The sequence below is a fragment of the Chelon labrosus genome (assembly GCF_963514085.1).
Source record: "Chelon labrosus genome assembly, chromosome: 5".
Taxonomy (NCBI): Eukaryota; Metazoa; Chordata; class Actinopteri; order Mugiliformes; family Mugilidae; genus Chelon; species Chelon labrosus.
The window spans coordinates 1,451,949-1,468,487 of NC_140341.1; the positions used below are offsets into that span (position 1 = coordinate 1,451,949).

At 45.7% G+C, this 16,539-nt stretch overlaps 1 protein-coding gene across 1 annotated transcript in view; it reads right to left on the reverse strand.

Moving 5' to 3' along the window:
• LOC311488302 (contactin-associated protein-like 5) overlaps positions 1 to 16,539 on the reverse strand; it is a 76,708-nt gene that overhangs the window by 22,421 nt on the left and 37,748 nt on the right. Inside the window, exons 9-13 of the mRNA XM_084544929.1 lie at positions 13,615 to 13,758; positions 13,371 to 13,530; positions 9,027 to 9,133; positions 6,128 to 6,247; positions 1,379 to 1,579 (exon numbers count right to left, since the gene is read on the reverse strand). Of these exons, the coding sequence (XP_084401055.1) occupies positions 1,379 to 1,579; positions 6,128 to 6,247; positions 9,027 to 9,133; positions 13,371 to 13,530; positions 13,615 to 13,758 (732 nt within the window). The remainder of the gene's footprint in view (positions 1 to 1,378; positions 1,580 to 6,127; positions 6,248 to 9,026; positions 9,134 to 13,370; positions 13,531 to 13,614; positions 13,759 to 16,539) is intronic.

The window sequence follows — 16,539 nt, forward strand, 5'->3', positions numbered from 1 at the left end:
ACGCCAGCCGTCTGAATAACAAGTTTCACGCAGGTGTGGGAGTGGGTTCATGGAGACGCTCTTAAATAAACCCATCAACATTCAATAAGCATGTGAAAATAACAAGGCTGAGGAAGAGGACACGGAGAAGAGGAGCGGTAATTAAAGCTGTGAATCTTATTTCAGCGAGCTGTTAAAAGCCACAGTCACATCTCAGCAAGTCCAAGTCATTAAATAAAGAAGAAACAAAAAAAAAACAACAAGAATGTGTTTAAAATGCAAATGGAAGCAGAGTTTAACACCATTACAAGGACATTACATGAGGGAACATCTGTGTTTTAAGTGAACAATAGAGACTGGCAGGGAAGACGGCAGAGAGAGGACGATGCTCAGATAATCTCCACAACTGGAGGTGAACTTCAGACGTTCTTGGCACACGGCTGCCTCTGTAAACCCACTGGGCTCCTTTCAACAGCTGCTGCCGTTGTTGTTTTTTTTCTCCACAGTAAATTAGCATGATGAGTGCCATTTTGTCACGAAATGATTTGAATACGCTGCCGAGTGTGGCTCCTGTCAAAAGGGATATTGTTTGTATCTACACGCTCAGGAAAGTGAAGTTCAAAGAGTCTCCTTTTTTTCCTCTTTCCACAGCAGAAGTCTGAGCGCCGACAACAAAGACGGCCGTTTAAAGAAACGCAGGCTGCTCCTGAAAGTGCTCCAGCAGATAGAAACTAGGCTGCTTTTGGGCCTCGTTTTTGATGTCTGCCGTGATAATGAACTTGTTTGTTTGCACACACACATGGCAGCCGGGGAAACGGCCGAGTGTGGGACTAGATGAATGTTTCATGATTTAAGAGCAAATGTTTGGATGAGTGGGACGCCGCAGGAGCCGGAGCGGTTCAGGATGAGTGCACGGCCAGCGAGAGATTGGAGAAGGTCTTTTCTAGTTACTGTTAAAATGGAACAGGAAGCAGCTCCTGACTTTCAATTCCAGCGTTCAGCGCGGCGTCGAGTCCGGACACACGTGGTGCTCGGGGCTCGGTTATTTCAGAGAGGACGGCGTGGCGGGCGCTGCTAGAATAAAAATAAAAAACCTCAAACATCTGGTGAACAAATCCACGTAAGAGCAAATTCCTGGAAGATGACTTAATCCTGTATTTCTGTTTAACTCTCCATCGTTATGAGCGCGCTCTCCTGCTGCAGCCTTATAAGCTGCTGTGTTGTGGTCTGTGTTTGCTAAGCCCTAAAACACATTAATCTCTCCAGACTGCACTTTATTATCTGTGTTAATGCAGAGCTGCTTTCACTTTCTCTTCTCCTGAGCGTCCAGCGCTACGCAGGCGTAGACTGGCCTCCTCTTCACTTCACTGTGTTTTAAAGCACTTGTACGATAGCTCACCTTTCGTGTTGAAGAGGCGGGACCTCCTGCAGCTGTAGACCACCTCCTGCTGGCACTGCTCCGAGCCGGACACGACGGCGCGCAGCTGTTTGGCCGAGGCGCTGTAGTTGAACTTCATGATGTGGGGTTTCTGAAGGGAGGAGCTCTGCACCGTGACCGGGTCAGAGCTGTTGTGGGACAACACGGTCCACACCTTCTTGTCTGAAATAAAAGCAAGAGGCCTCCTCAGAAACAGGAGATACACAGAGCTGCTTCAAAGTATTTGCAGCCTTCAGCATTTTCTACATTTCTGCACAAAAATGACTCAAAACATCATCAGTGTCCTCAAGAGAACCCAGAAATATTATGATATTGGATTTATTTATTCACAAAAATAAATCCTTTCCTCCTTGTGTCCAGTATCTGCTGTGACCTCCTTGTCACTAAATGTTTCTGGTAACAGCTGATCAGTGGTCTACAGCAGCTTGGAGGAATTTTAGCCCATTCCTCAGAACAGAACCACTTCAGTTCTGAGATGTTGGTGGGTTTCCTCACATCAACTGCTTGCTTCAGGTCCTTCCACAACATTTCTATTGGATTAAGGTCAGGACTTTGACTTGGCCGTTCCTAAACATTCATCTTGTTCTTCTTTAACCGTTCTTTTGTAGAACCACTTGTGTTCTTGGTTCTCGTTGTCTTGCTGCATGACCCAGTTTCTCTTCACATTCAGCTCATGGACAGATGTCCTGACATTTTCTTTTAGAGTTCACTGGTAGAATTCAGAATTCATTGGTCCATCAATGAGGACAAGCCGTCCTGGTCCAGATGCAGCAGAACAGGCCCACACCAGGACATTAGCACCCCCATTTTTGATGGAGGGATGAGGTTCTGATGCTGGAATGATGCAGTGTTGTTTCATCTCATTTAAACCAAACTATTCTACTTTGGTCTCATCTGTCCACTAAACATTGTCCCAATAGTCTTCTGTCTTGTCCACATGATGTTTAGAAATGTTCTTCTTGGAGAGCAGTGTCTTTGTCCATCACACCATGGTTGTTCAGTGGATTCATCAACATTAACATCAGCCAATGAGAGAGAGGCCTTTAGCTGCTTAGAAGTTCCCCTGGGTTCCTCTGGGACCTCTCAGACTATTATGGAGTGATCTTTGTTGGTGGACCACTCCTGTGGAGGGGAACAGTCGTCTTCAATCTGTCTGACTGTGGATTATTTGTGGGGTTTTCACCTCACTGATATGTAATATTGGCTCATTTCCACCAATAAATGAACAGAGGAGGACTGAGACATAATCTTGCCTTCAAGTCTGAACATCTGTCCACAACAAGTTCCAGCTCCATTCACACCTCCAGTCTGTGGCTGGTAATGTGCTGCTGCAGAACCATTCATCAGGAACAGAGAACACTGAACAACGTGGTCTAATTAGAGCTGAGTATCGTGCTGTTAGCAGGCGACTAGTCATGTGAGTTTCAGGCGTGCACCGCCAACAGATGTTCAAATAAAAATGTGAGGCGTTCATCAAGACGTTTTCAGACTCGGGGCAGATGTGCAGGCAAGTCCACACAAGCGAACCTCACGATGCATCCTCAATAAAACGGCCGGAGCAAACAAACATCCAGGCATCTCTGAAGATCAACTCCCCACCAGAACTGAAGAGGCTTCAAGGGGATATATGTGGGAAGGTTGTCAGTCAAGAAGACACGTTTAATCTGTCTGCACCACAGAACACACCGTCTGTGTGAGAATCAACAACCTCAGAGTTTTGATTCAGAGAAGAAACTACTCGAGTACAAGCTCTGACGTCAAAGTATCAGCAGACTCGTTATTAAACGCCCGTTACACAGAAAAGCCCACTTCAGAATAGTGTATATTATTCTGGATTTAATTGGATCATTTATTTAATGACGTCTGAGTTTAATTATTGATGCATTAATGTGTTCATCAGTTTAAAGCTGGTGGAGGCGGAGCTGACTGGCCCTGAGGATCAATAAAGATTCATGTTAATGTAAAACAATAATATTAATAAAGCATCATCATCTGACTGTTGACTGTGATTTAAATAATTAATGCAACTAATAAATGAAGGCAGTGGAAGCTGCACAATGACTGGAGTTAAGTTTAAAGGCAGACTGTGATTTAATTCATTTTAAAGTTGAAGTAACTGAATTAAATCTTAAAGTTCCTGCAGCAGAAAACCTTTATTCTGCATCTGTTTGTGTTTGTGGCTGAAATAAGATGAACATGTGAAATAAACTACAAATGCATCAAGTAAAGAACATGACAAAGTACAGACACACTCACTCAGCAGATTAATGATAATTCACTGATGATTATTTGCAGATTTATCAGTTGCTATGGCTCTGACCCACTTGTGCGTCCTATTTACTGAGCAGCTGAGCGCCGAGCCGCCGGTTCATCAGCGCTCCGTGTTGCTGGCTGACCCGACGGTGCTGCTGGTGACATTTCACAAATCTCCTCAGTTTTCATCTCCCAAGACCAAAATGATTTCACTTGTTTCCAGGCAACAATTAGACGGCCGGTCCGTGGGCGCCGAGCGTCCTGGACGGCTGCACTGAACGCTGTCCTTCATCCCAGAGTCTCCCTGACACATTCTATACACATCTCCATACCAGCAGAGAGACGAGGCCTCCGTCTGCCCGTCCTCAGTTCATTATGAGGATTTTATGTTTACTCTGCCTTAGAGAAAATCCCCTCTCCACTTTGTGATTATTCTCCTCAGGTTGTCGGGCTTAGAGTTATTTACATCTCTAATGGATTCTTTAATTGAGGTCAAGTTGAGGCATATCTGCTGCCAAACAATGCCAGCGAGGAGGAGGAGGAGGAGGAGGAGGAGGAGGAGGAGGAGGAGGAGGCCGAAACCACGCCAGCGCTCTCCTCCGTAATGACACCAGCGCTACATTAACCTTCCCGAGGACGCAGCAGCTGGAGAGTTGTGGCAGCTCGTGATGAATTCTGTCTCCGGAGCATCAGAACTTAACTCGGCACGTTTCGTCCTACGCGTCGGGCTGAGGACCGCGGATCGGGTCGCGTCCCTCCGTCTCCGTCAAATGTCACATCTCAGGTGACGGTGCAGGTGATGAGCAGCACGCCGCTGCGTCCTGACACCCAGCTCCCGTCAGAAGGCACTAATTGCTGTAAATGATCAAAGGTCAGACGCTACGACGGTCAGAGCTCGATACTCTGATGCTGCTGATGCTGGACGGAGCTCAGTGGAACATCCGTGATGGTTTTATCGACTCCTCGGCCGTGATGGACTTTTCCTGAAGCAACAGGTCAATCATTTCTCCTGGAGCGGCGCGCAAACACCAACACGTGAGACTTCCACAATCGATGGGTAAATTTCTGTGAAATGTGATGTGGATGTTGTGTCGTCTGCCACACGACCAATACTAACGAGTTTGGAGGAACCTTATGAGAACACATTTGTTTCTGCAGCCTCAGGATGAACGATGCACAGTTAGCCGTGCTGTGTGTGTGTAAGTGTGTGTGTATGTGTGTGTGTGTGCATACCACACATACCTGCATCCACATAATCGATCAGTGTTGTTGTATTATTGACCACTTCCCTGTTATATGACTGTACTGTACCTCCATACCTCTAACACTTTTCTTTCCTCCTCCACATTCATACACTTCCTCCAGACTCAATATGCACCCACACACACACACACACACACACACACACAAACACACACACACACACTCATAACCTCCTATGTTCAGTAGTACCCAGGCCTCTAAGTGTTTGTCTTCTATAATAATAATAAAACATTTTAAAATCGATGGACAGATTTCTGTGACGCTGATATTCTGTTTGATGAATCCTAACGAGAACATCAGAATATTTCTGTGAACACATTTAACAACACAATCAATCCCCTGCTTTCACATCACATCACATCACTGTGCTGCTGCCTCCATCACTGAAGTAGTCTCCTTCTAGATGCACACATCCACACATCATCCTCCTATGTTCTGGCCTCTAAGTGTTTAATCAATGTGCAGATTGTCTGTGGACTGTGATGCAGAGATTCAGTTTTGCCACATGATGAATACAGATCAGATTATTTACACGTTTGTCTCTTGCGTCCTCAGAATTAGCCGTTCTCCTCTTAGCTCAGCCGCTCGCTGTCAGCCGTGCACGCAGCAGCCTCCTGACATGAAATCCTCTGAGTGGGTTGATGCTCTCGGGAGGGTTGACCCCTTTTGACTGGAATGACTGCAGCCTCTGGAGGCCACCCAGGGGGGAGCGGGGGGGAGGAGGGGTGAGGAGGGGAGGGGGGGTTCAGATGCTTTCCATTTGAGAAGCTGTAACTTCTGCACGGCTGCTCCCGGTGACAACTGAGAGGTGAAGCATGCTCTTTAAACGTGAGCCGGGGTGGGGCGCTGGTGTTATTTGATGGAGGCGCCGTGATAACCTGCTTTTTTAATTAACGGCGCTCAGGACGGGACGAGGCAGAGGAGTGTTATTTGAACATAATGAATTTAGAAGATTAAATCACGATTAAAGAGAGGCTGCACCGCTGCACACAGATATGCTCTGATCCCTCAGTGAGTGTCCCGGGGTAAACCGATCGCCGCAGAGCCGACGGATCGATGCCGCCAGCGGAGGAGGAGGAGGAGGAGGAGGAGGAGGAGCTGTAAACCAGAGGACCCGGCTTTCTTTCTGCCTTTTACTCTGGGCTGAATGTGAAAAGAGCAAAGGTGACAACGCGAGGACTACAATGATCTCACCTGTCATGTTGCAGTATACCTGTGTGGGCCCCAGGGGACCACTCCCATCTGGATCAATGAAGTAGAAGCCCGAGGAGCTGCCACTCAGCTTGTAGGCCTCGCAGGACGACTCGTAGATGGCTGGAAGAAGCAGAGCGGGGACACAAGTCAGACCGTCCTCCAAGAATGAGCCCACGGCTCCGGTCATGAATACACAGCAGCCGTCTTTATTAATGAACTCTGTGACAAAGACACGTCTCTGTTCTGTCTCTGTCCTGTCTCTGTCCTGCTGTAGGCCTGACGCAGATCAAAGCTACTAGACGCTGCAGGTACAGGTACAGGTTTAGGACAGAATCAGGATCTGATTGGCTCTGCAGATCTTTGCTGGAGCAGAATCAGTTCCCAACAGAGAGACTCCAGGTAAACGTTCACATTAATGTGTCTGAAAACAGATCTAACAGCTCATACACACTTTATAATTCTAAGGGTTGTGGCTGATTTATCGCCTGAGTTGTGTTGTTATTTTGTTCTTTCTGCTCAGAAAAATAAAAAAGATTTAATTTTAAAGCGAGCAACACAATTAATTCTGTTTCTTTTTCTTTTTTTTTTCTTACAAGCAAAATAAAAAACACTCTGCTCCGACCGTAGAGCTGCACAACGAGAGCAAGATAAATTATAAAAAAAAAAAAAACAACACACAAAACACGGAGGACAGGCAGAGAGGTTTAAAATCCAAGGTCAGGACTTGGCACATCGCTCGTGTGGAGGTGTAACCACGAGGACATCGTCCCCTCTGAGTTTCAATTAGACTGAAAAAAACCCAAAAGCATCTGGTTTCATGACCTGAGTGTCCTCGGCCGGACGTAAAAGCTCCGAGGAGCAGGACGCCTCAGAAAGCGTTCAGTCACAGAAGTTACTCAGAGAGGAAGATGGCGCCTGGCGGTGTGTGTCGACGTGTGTGTGTGTGTGTGTGTGTGTGTGTCGGTGTGATGGTGGGATGAAATGAAGTCTCCAGCTGAGTTATTAATGTTTCTGGCTGACAATGCTAAAGCTAACAGGCCTCGGGCTAAACGTCGGCCCGGACTGCAGCGGAGTCGGTGCCAGTGTGATAAGAACGAGGAGGAGGAATGGAACATCAGAGTCGTGTTTCATTAAAAGTCAAGACGTTCAGGGTTTCACACTTTAGTGATTCTTGAAAAGTGGAATTAATCATTATTATTATTATTTAATGGAGACTCACAGTTTCTAACTCCGATTCTTTTTCTTTCTCAGGAAACAGATCAACACATTTTTACATTTTTAACTTTTAATTTGTTTAAAATTCAGAATCAAATCTGGGCGGTGCAGTGGTGTGGTGGCCCCTCTAGAGGACAAGCAGTTACAGAAGATGAATGAATGAATGAATCCAAACACTAAAGCTCCTCCAGATCTTAAATATGAGATCACACTCCACTGGTCATGTGACATTGATTAAGAATAACACAGAATAAGTGAAAATATAAAAGTAGAAAATTCAGATGAATCAGTTTTGATCTAAAATAATAATAATAATAAACTGAGCTAGAAATTTAAATGATTTAAACATTTTATTCCACTCCAAAAGAATTTATTGTCTCTGCAGATCTTAGCTGGACCTTAATGTGTCTGCTCCTATAACCTGTTTCTGATTCTAATAATTACATCAGATTTATCAGCATCTTTACTTCTGATCATAAATAAATCAGACCGTTACTTTCAGACTGATCCAAACTGAGGTTTGTGTTTTGTTATAAATATTTAGATTTCTGAATATTTCCAATAAAAGTCACTATTTTTACTCTTCAGTGTTAAAACTAGTTCTGCGTCGTTTGAGCGAGCGTCACCAGCGTCTGTCAGACATCCAGACGCTAGTCGACACCTGAACACGACGCTCCGTGTCACAAACAGGAGTCGCTTTGGTTTTGATCCGTCTCTTGCCCCGGCTCACGGCCCCGCGGCTGAATCACCGACGACAGGCGACACGACGCACGGCGACACTTCAAGGTTTGAACTCACGCTGCAGATATCAAAGACACGACGACGCCGTAGCCGGGTCCTGCAGCGGTGAGGAGGTCGTCAGAGTCTCTCACTTCAGTCCTCGCTAAGAATTTAGGTTTAATGCAGAACAATAAACCGTTTTCAGTCTGTCTGCAGATTGATCTAATTAAATATTGTCACTGTGGACAAGCTCTTGGATTTATTTAGTCAGAGCATGAAGCTGCAGCAGCAGTTCATTCATTCATTCATTCATTCATTTCTTCCATCTATAGGTGCTGCATTTTTCAGAGAGTGGAGTTTGAGCAGCAGATAGAAAAGTTGATGCCGTGTGTTTTTTATGGGTTGATGAAAGGACCTATTTTTAATTCAGCAGAAGCTTCTATCTGCCACGTTCCCTCCAACAGCCTCCACACACACACACACACACACACACACACACACACACACTTGTTCTCCTGCATATAAACAAGATATCAGTATTCTGGGGCAGGGGAATTTCACACATACGTTCCCAACGAGGCGTCTCCTCAGCAAATATCAATGCAGTGTCAAAAAAAATGACACCCGCGAGGGAGAAAAAAAAAAAACAGCCTCCTACGTGCCTTCGTCTATAGTCAGCACGCCTGACGCTATTTAAGGAAACGGCCAAAAGAGATTTGCAGAAATTTGAAAAGCCAGAATAGCAGCGATGAATGGAAGGTCATGTCGGGGCCGAAGCGGGACAACTTTTTACTTCAGCTCTCAGCGGCACAAAGCGCAGAGAGCCACGGAGCGAAGGGAGGTGGATGTGTGTGCAGAATCAAATGACACAGCTCAGTAGACCTGGAATAAATGGGGAGGTGCAGAGGGTGTAATGGCAGGCCTGAGACCAGCCGGAGAAATGAAATTGAGACGAGCTGCTCACAGTTGTGACACGTCGCTCCAGAGTATCCAGTCCCCGAGCAGTCGCAGGAGAAGGAGGTCCAGGTCTGGGAGCAGCGGGCCCCGTGTTCACACAGGCTGGGGAGGCATCTGAAACACAAGGGCCCCTCAGTGAGACATGAGCGTCGATCACAGCCACACAACACAGAAATACAGAAATACAGAGATATACAGAGAGGTGTCGTTTCACCACCGCCACAATTATCACGTTTAAAAAGCTGCAAGCAAATGTTCCTCTGCTCTGATTGCTTCAAATGAATTGATTATCCAAAATAACTGCTAATTAAATTCCCCCCCATCAGCTGATTGAAAAATCTCCAGTTTCTTCCTAATGTGCCTTTATCGCCGTCTTCCAGCTCGTTCCTTCCTCCTCTCAGAACAAATAAAGCTTCAGGGAGAGGAGCAGAAACCATCATTTATTTATGACAAAACAGAAAGCATCACAGAATCCTCTCAGGCTGTCGCATTAGAAAAGAAATCACTCTTTTGTTGCCGATCTTTTATCTCTCAGGTAAGAAGAGCCCCCCCTCCCCCATCCTTCCTCTCCTCTTTGTTCTCCTGCTGCCAACGCCAGCGTCGGCGCTCGCCCTGAACACAGAATCACTGCTCAATCACATTTTGTAAAGTTAAATTCAAAACTAATCCCGAGCAGACGTGAAGCGGCGGCGGCGGCGTCTCGTGAACGTGAGGCGGCCATCCTCTAAAAATAAAAGCATCACTGTCACCTTCAGACCAGGACGCCCGTTAATGGGATCTCACCACAATGAGCGCCTCGCAGAAAACTTTCAACCGCACTCTTCTGATTAATAGTCCCTTCCTCGAGCCTCCTTCAGTTTCACATAATTGCCAGCCTTTCAAGCATGCATCTATAATTTCATACACTTTATCTCTCACCTATTAACTGCAGCGGAGCGGGCCAGCCGCAACATGGATAAGGTTGCAGCCGTTGGTTTAATTACCATCTAGCTATTTTCTGTTGTTGTGTCCGTGGACGCCCTTAGAGGTCATGAAATTACAGTAGCCAGCACACCTAAGTGCACAGCAGCCATGGAGCGAGTCACATGGTGTAATTAGACTAAGGAGGAAGAAGATTAACTTTAATAAAAGTTCATTTTCTCCTGTATTCTCTGGATCGTTAAACCGGCCGACGGATGTGAATGACAGTTAGCGTGGATGCAGACATCGGTCTCACGTGTCCAGACACCGGATCACACATCAGCTCTGCTTCACTTTCTCCATCTCCACAGTCTGTGCTGCGTCGGCGGCGGCAGATACAAGCTCTATTAGTTGTGGCAACGTTTTCACATTTTTTCCAGATTAATCTCTTCGACCCTGGAGGTCTGTGTAGCGGGACCGGGCTGCGTCTCTTATTAAAATGCGAGCTACCACCATTTTGAGAAGGCTGCTGAGCGTGGCTCATTAAGTGAAGAGGCCGCCTGGTACCACCCTGATTAAAATGGATGCAGCATCGCTGGGCTTTGTTGAGTGGAGCAGATACGGACTCGACCCGGGTGCTTCTCCTTTCAGGGGTGAATGTTCAATAGATGTTTTATTTCTTTTATTTTTATATGTCATACAAAACCTTTCTATAAAAGACGACACGTCCATTCAGATGCTTTTTAAACATCGTTAAGTTCAGTAACGTCACCTCTAATGATGAAACTAGGGCTGAACGATTAATTGCATTTGCGATAATATTGCGATATGATAAAAAGCGATTTTCTAACCGCAACTTGCGCGATTACAAGGTGGTCACGTGACGCGAGCGACGTGGATGATAAGCTTCTGACCTGGACGATGTCTCTGAGCGGCGTGTGCACCCGCGACGGTCGGCTTGTTTACCTGTAATTTGCTGCTGGTAGTTTTTTGCAACATGGATGAATGTTTGTCCGACTCTGAGGTTGTGGACGAACCATAGCAGTAGCAAGTTACTGGTAAACAAGTCGACCGTAGCAGCTCAGAGGTTAGAAGACATCATCCGGGGTCTGTAGGTCAATCTACAGACCACGGATGATGTTAACACGTAACTCCAGACTCAACGGGGAATAGCACTAGCGTATCATAACAAAATATTGGCAAAATGAACGAGTTTCGCTGCAGATAATGTTATTTAGAGGCTGCGTTTCGATGCCCTGACCACTCCCGCTATATGGATATACGCTGATCTAATTATCTCCTGAACAAGTGCAAATGAAACAAAAGTGACATTGGTGAGTAAACGATGATATTTTATGCTAGAAATAAGGTCCAGGTTGTAAAAAACAGTAGTTTCCCTTTAAATGCACATTCAGATGTTTCTGTAACGAGCAGTTAAATAAAAATGTCATTTATTTCAAGTCATACATCTTTTAATTTAATTCTAACAAACAGGCCCAGCCTATGGGAAAGAACATTTACACTGAATGTATCTAATATTGTGTTGTTCATATTTAAATCATTCATTATGTTTTGTTGGGAAAAAAAGAGGATAAAGTAAAAAATAAATAAATAAATCGCAGTTAGATTATTTTCCCATATTCAGCCTTAGATGAAACTATCGTCCTTGTTTGTGGCAGCAGGCGATATAAAGGACAGTCAACCAGAGTCAGTATCTAACTGGTGTTTAAAGTCATTTAAACTACGAGCGACATTAGCTGCAACTCACTCAGCGTTGCCGGGGATATTGACAGGAGGCGTTGGAACTAAGGTTGGTACAGACTAGTTGACTTCTACTCTATGCCGTGACTCTTTAAGCATCATGTGGACTAGTCTCTGATCACCTGACAATAACAACATGGACGCCTCCTAGAAGACAGGTGAGGAGTCCAGTGGGTCATTGGTTCATACTTCACTAAAGATGAAGCCCATACTTCTGTGACATGTCAGTCCTGAACTACAACTAAAGTACTACTGCAACAAAGACATGCTAATGCTAACGCTAGCAGAGGAACGGTCCAAGTTAACAACTTGACCAAACGTCCTGTGGTAACAGAGAGAAGGAGGCTGCACATCAACTATTTGATAAAGTTATTAGACCTTTAGCTGCTACACTATCCCATCTAACAACACACTGTGGAGGACTATTAAATGCTACTGATGGTGCTGAGGGGCTGCCATGTAGCACATGAGATGGATTCAGGTCTAGAAGATAGATGTATTACTTTCTACTGTGACGTCATCAGAGACTAGTCAACTTTAAAAAAATCTGAACTCGTGCAACCCTTAGCTGATGTTACAGTGAAGAGGAGAGGGTGGAGACCAAATCAGAGCTAGAAGCTAAAGGAAAAGGAGGTGAACAGATGTTCTTCTTCTTCTTCTTCTTCTTCTTCTTCTTCTTCTTCTTCTTCTTCCTAGTGGCCAGAGACTAGACATAAATCAAATAACGAACGCTGCAGTAATCATGCAAAAAGAAACTCCAGCAGTCACACCACATTAGGAAGGAGCCCCACACAGTCACGGTGGGAATTTATTTCTCATCAACTTTTTGCGTTCCCTTGCAATGTCTCTTGCATTCCCCCCCCGGGCCACGGGAACAGTTAATGTGTCGGTCCACTCATTCAGAAAGCTGCCAGTTCAGAGAAACGCTCTGCTTCAGAAAAGACTCTCCCTTTAGAGTCCAATCGGCACAACACAGCCTCTCTGCTCCTCTGAAGACAATTTGATGAAACAACAAGAATAAAAACATATTGTGGGAGACGGCTGCTGCTTAGCTGGAGAAAAGAAAACATCTCATTCCATCATCCTGTCAGCTCCTACAGAGCATCCCTTTGCCCACTGACACAACAGACTGGCAGCGCTGTTGTGTTTGCATATCCTCCGACTGCGAACAATCTGGCCCAGAGAGCAGGTAGTCTGCAGTCTGACAAAGGAGAGAGTCTCCTCGGGGCAAACACGAGAGGAAAACGGCGGTTTGCATGTTTGTCTCGCTTCTATAAATGTTCAATCCACACGCAGGCGTTTATGGAGCTCGTAGGTCTGCCAATCCTGCTCACGGGGCCCTCAGCTGTGCAGGGTAATGAGGGATAGCACGCCACACAGGACAGTAGGGAGCAGCTTGTTAGCATAGTCCTCTGCCAGAGAAGGTGCTGCAGAGTTTCTGCTGCAATTTAATTGGCTGATCCTGTCAGCTTGTTTGTCTGTATAGGACAAGATGTCAGTGACTTCCAGGCTGCTCTGCAGACAACACACTGCCATCCACAAATTAACAGTGTGGGCATGAATAACTCTTTGCTGCCAGCTCGCATAATGTTTGACATTCAACAGTCAAATGTTTGAAAGTTTCAGCCGACATGTGAGAACCGTCCTCTTATTAAATAAAAGTGCAGAGCAGAAATTCAAACTACTTTACCTGTCTTTTATGTTGCACGTGTCAAACTGAAGCTCGTTATAATTTCCCAGCAGCCCCTGCTGCACGTGGCTCAGATTCATGGGCTGGCTGTTGATGAATATGAGCTGCATGCATCCCTGGAAGGCCGTGGTCAGGCCCTGACAGTCGGCGGTGGGGCAGCCTGCACGGAAATGAGAATATTCAGTCAAACAGAGAATGAATCAGAGCTTTGTTACTGCTGCACACACTGAAAGAATACACTCACCTCCAAGATAGAAGCTGCTCCTCGGTTCCACCTCCTCCCACAGCTCCGTCGTGGAGGAAGGCTGGCCGTCCAGAGCCAAGGTGATCTGCAGGTCCCTGGTGTCGAGGCTGACGGAGTGCCACAGCCCATCGTTGACTCTGCGACCTGACGGAGAACACATCCAGACACTTCAGACCCCGGTACATTCTCTCCCTCTTTAGTTGTGTTTGCTCAGCAGCTTCCAGCGTGTTTGAATATTCTCTGCGGCTGTTTGGGGTTTAGTTAGAGATGCACGTTTGATGCGCTTTTAGTTGCGGTGATAGCTGCCAGTTCTCCTGTCAAATCCTAAATTTCCCTCTCAGCGCAGTTGTTTTCAGCGAGATAGTTCCAGAGCTTCCAGCCGCCTCCGTCACTCACAGCCCCCCGACTCAAACTCTGCCTCCTCCGCTCTGTCACCTGTCAACTCCATTCTCTCCGCACGCTTCATCGCTTAGGTGAACGTGGAAATGTGGAGAAATGACTCGTCAGCGTCTGCCTGCTTGTTAATTATTGTCATTAAACACTGGAGGTGTTTCAGAGCATCCTGCTTTAAAGAGACAGTCAGCTGTGGAGGGGATTTACTGGCCACGCCTCCAATCTGACTAATCCAGACTGAATGAGCATCCAGGCGGAGGTGTGCAGTTATTTTAGTTACCCTACAATCACAACTGTCCAGGCTCTAGGGAGATTTTGAGAATTTCACTCTGAGTCCAATGATGCTTCTCATCCCGTGAGACTGAGAGCCACGGGCGTTTTCTCTTCACTCCATTGACTGTTTCAGGGAATAAGCAGAATAGCCGCGAGGGGCTGCAGGGAGGCATCCGTCTGACTTTCTCCTCACCCTTTCAGGTCATAATAATATATCTAAACAATCTGCTGGGCGCCCGGCTGCTGGCCGGTCCCGAAGAGTCAGAGCAGCATCATGAGACAGCCGTCCAATCAGTTATTTATTCAGTTATCTGCTGCTCAGCTGTGCGCTCCCTCCTTCTCCCCGCCACCGCCTGCAGGAGACGCCGTTTCATGTGACAGCTTCATGTCGCCGCTGCCGTGGAGCTGCAGAGGCACAGAGCCGCCTCACGTCACGTCAGACAGGTGCAGAGTGAGGTGGAGGAAGCTGAAGCTGACTTTACATGAACCGCTGTGCAGCTGCTGATTCGACGGCAAGGCGTTTGTTCTGTGTGAAAATGAAGCCAATCATCTCTGGAGGACAAACATCAATACTCTTCTCACATTAATGCTCCGGTGTCTTCAGCTGGTTTCTGCTCGTCAATCTGGTAAAGATACAGTTTAAAAGCCGCTCGTCTAATAAAACGGAAAACTGGAGGAGAAAGGTTTAAATTTAGAAACATGTAATGAATGGTAGCAGCTGATTTTAATGAGAGGCCGATGTCTCTGCAGGAGACGTGGTTAGAAATGTGAGAGCAGTCTATGAGTTGAACTTGTTTTTAATTAAAACTTTTTCTTGTGGCACTTAAATGCAAATAAAAAGATAATGCTCCTGTTTACTGACCGGCTCCATCTTCATGCTTCTCTGCTCTTATCTCACTGTTTGGTTACAACACATCCTACATTCCTCTCACACTGGACTAATATTACTTCAGTATCGTGGCGTAAATGAAGGAATTTACCCCCCATGTCTGCGGTAAATCTGACACACATTTACAGACCTGATCCTGGGGATTATCCCTCAGTGTGTGGAATATGATAATGGCTTTCTTAGCCGCCTGAATTTGTAACCAAGATGCTATCAGAGCTCTGGCTGGATAATAATTTCAGCTGTGACCTCCAAAAATTTAACCCGGGGAGGAAGACAAGGAATCCCCATGAAAAGCCCAGTAAATAATGAGTAAACTAAATGACTAATGACTTGTATTACATTAGTCCTCTTCTCTACTCTGCGCTAAATTCATTTGCAGGTAAACTTCCAGCAGGACTCTGGGTCGTCCTCCTCGTGTGCTGCAGCTCTCAGGCGGATATGTCCTTGTGCAGATGGTAATTTAATGCAGCTTGAGGTAAATTATATAAAAGGGAATACTGTCCCTCAGCTCTGGCTGTCTCCTCCATCTTTATTTCCCTGAAGCCCACCACCTGCCCAAAGTCTGACTTCCCCAAAACAATCACACTTATCTGCGTTATCTTTGCTAAGAAATCCCATCCGCAGGATTGGATGATATTTTGGTTCATCCAAGTAATTCCAAGAAAATACACTTATTGAGGACAAAGGTGATAAAAGGAAGACGGATGAAATTACTTTCAGCAGCAGCGTGTTCTATCCTCAGATTGTGGATCAGTGTGAAGAACACAAACAAGCACTCAGGCCAGAAAAACAAGAAACAGGATCCGGAAGAAATGTACATGACTGCCCAGATGTTTGTGAGAGCTGACAGATTTTCACATTTTCAAGTTTTTGTTTTTTTTTCCAGTTAAAACAAAAGCAGTTAATACATTTTAGAATATACTAAGTCTAATGCAGTTAAATCTGAGGCCACAGCTTGGCTAGGCCAGTCTTTATGCTAAGCTAATGCTAACAGTGTTGAGGGGAAGTTTAAAAGACAGACATGTGCAGGCTTCTCATCTCACTCATTCCATAAACTGTTCCTTAAAGGGCTCATATTATGTTTCAATGAGCCTACTCATAGTAAAACTGTGCCATCTTACCGCCCCGATGGATCGATTAGATACGTAATAAGACCTTCTTGTTGTAAAAACCCAGAAAATGAGCAGCTTTAACATGACAGGAGGAAGAGACGGTAGGACCTTAGGTAGCTCCTTCAGTCACTAATTTACCTCTCACTCATTCTGTGCAGTAATATTTGTGTGCTGTACACATGCAGTGCACCTCAAGGATTTGACACATTCTTCACGTCACTCTGTGCAATATTTGTGCAACACTCCTGTCAGAGTTCT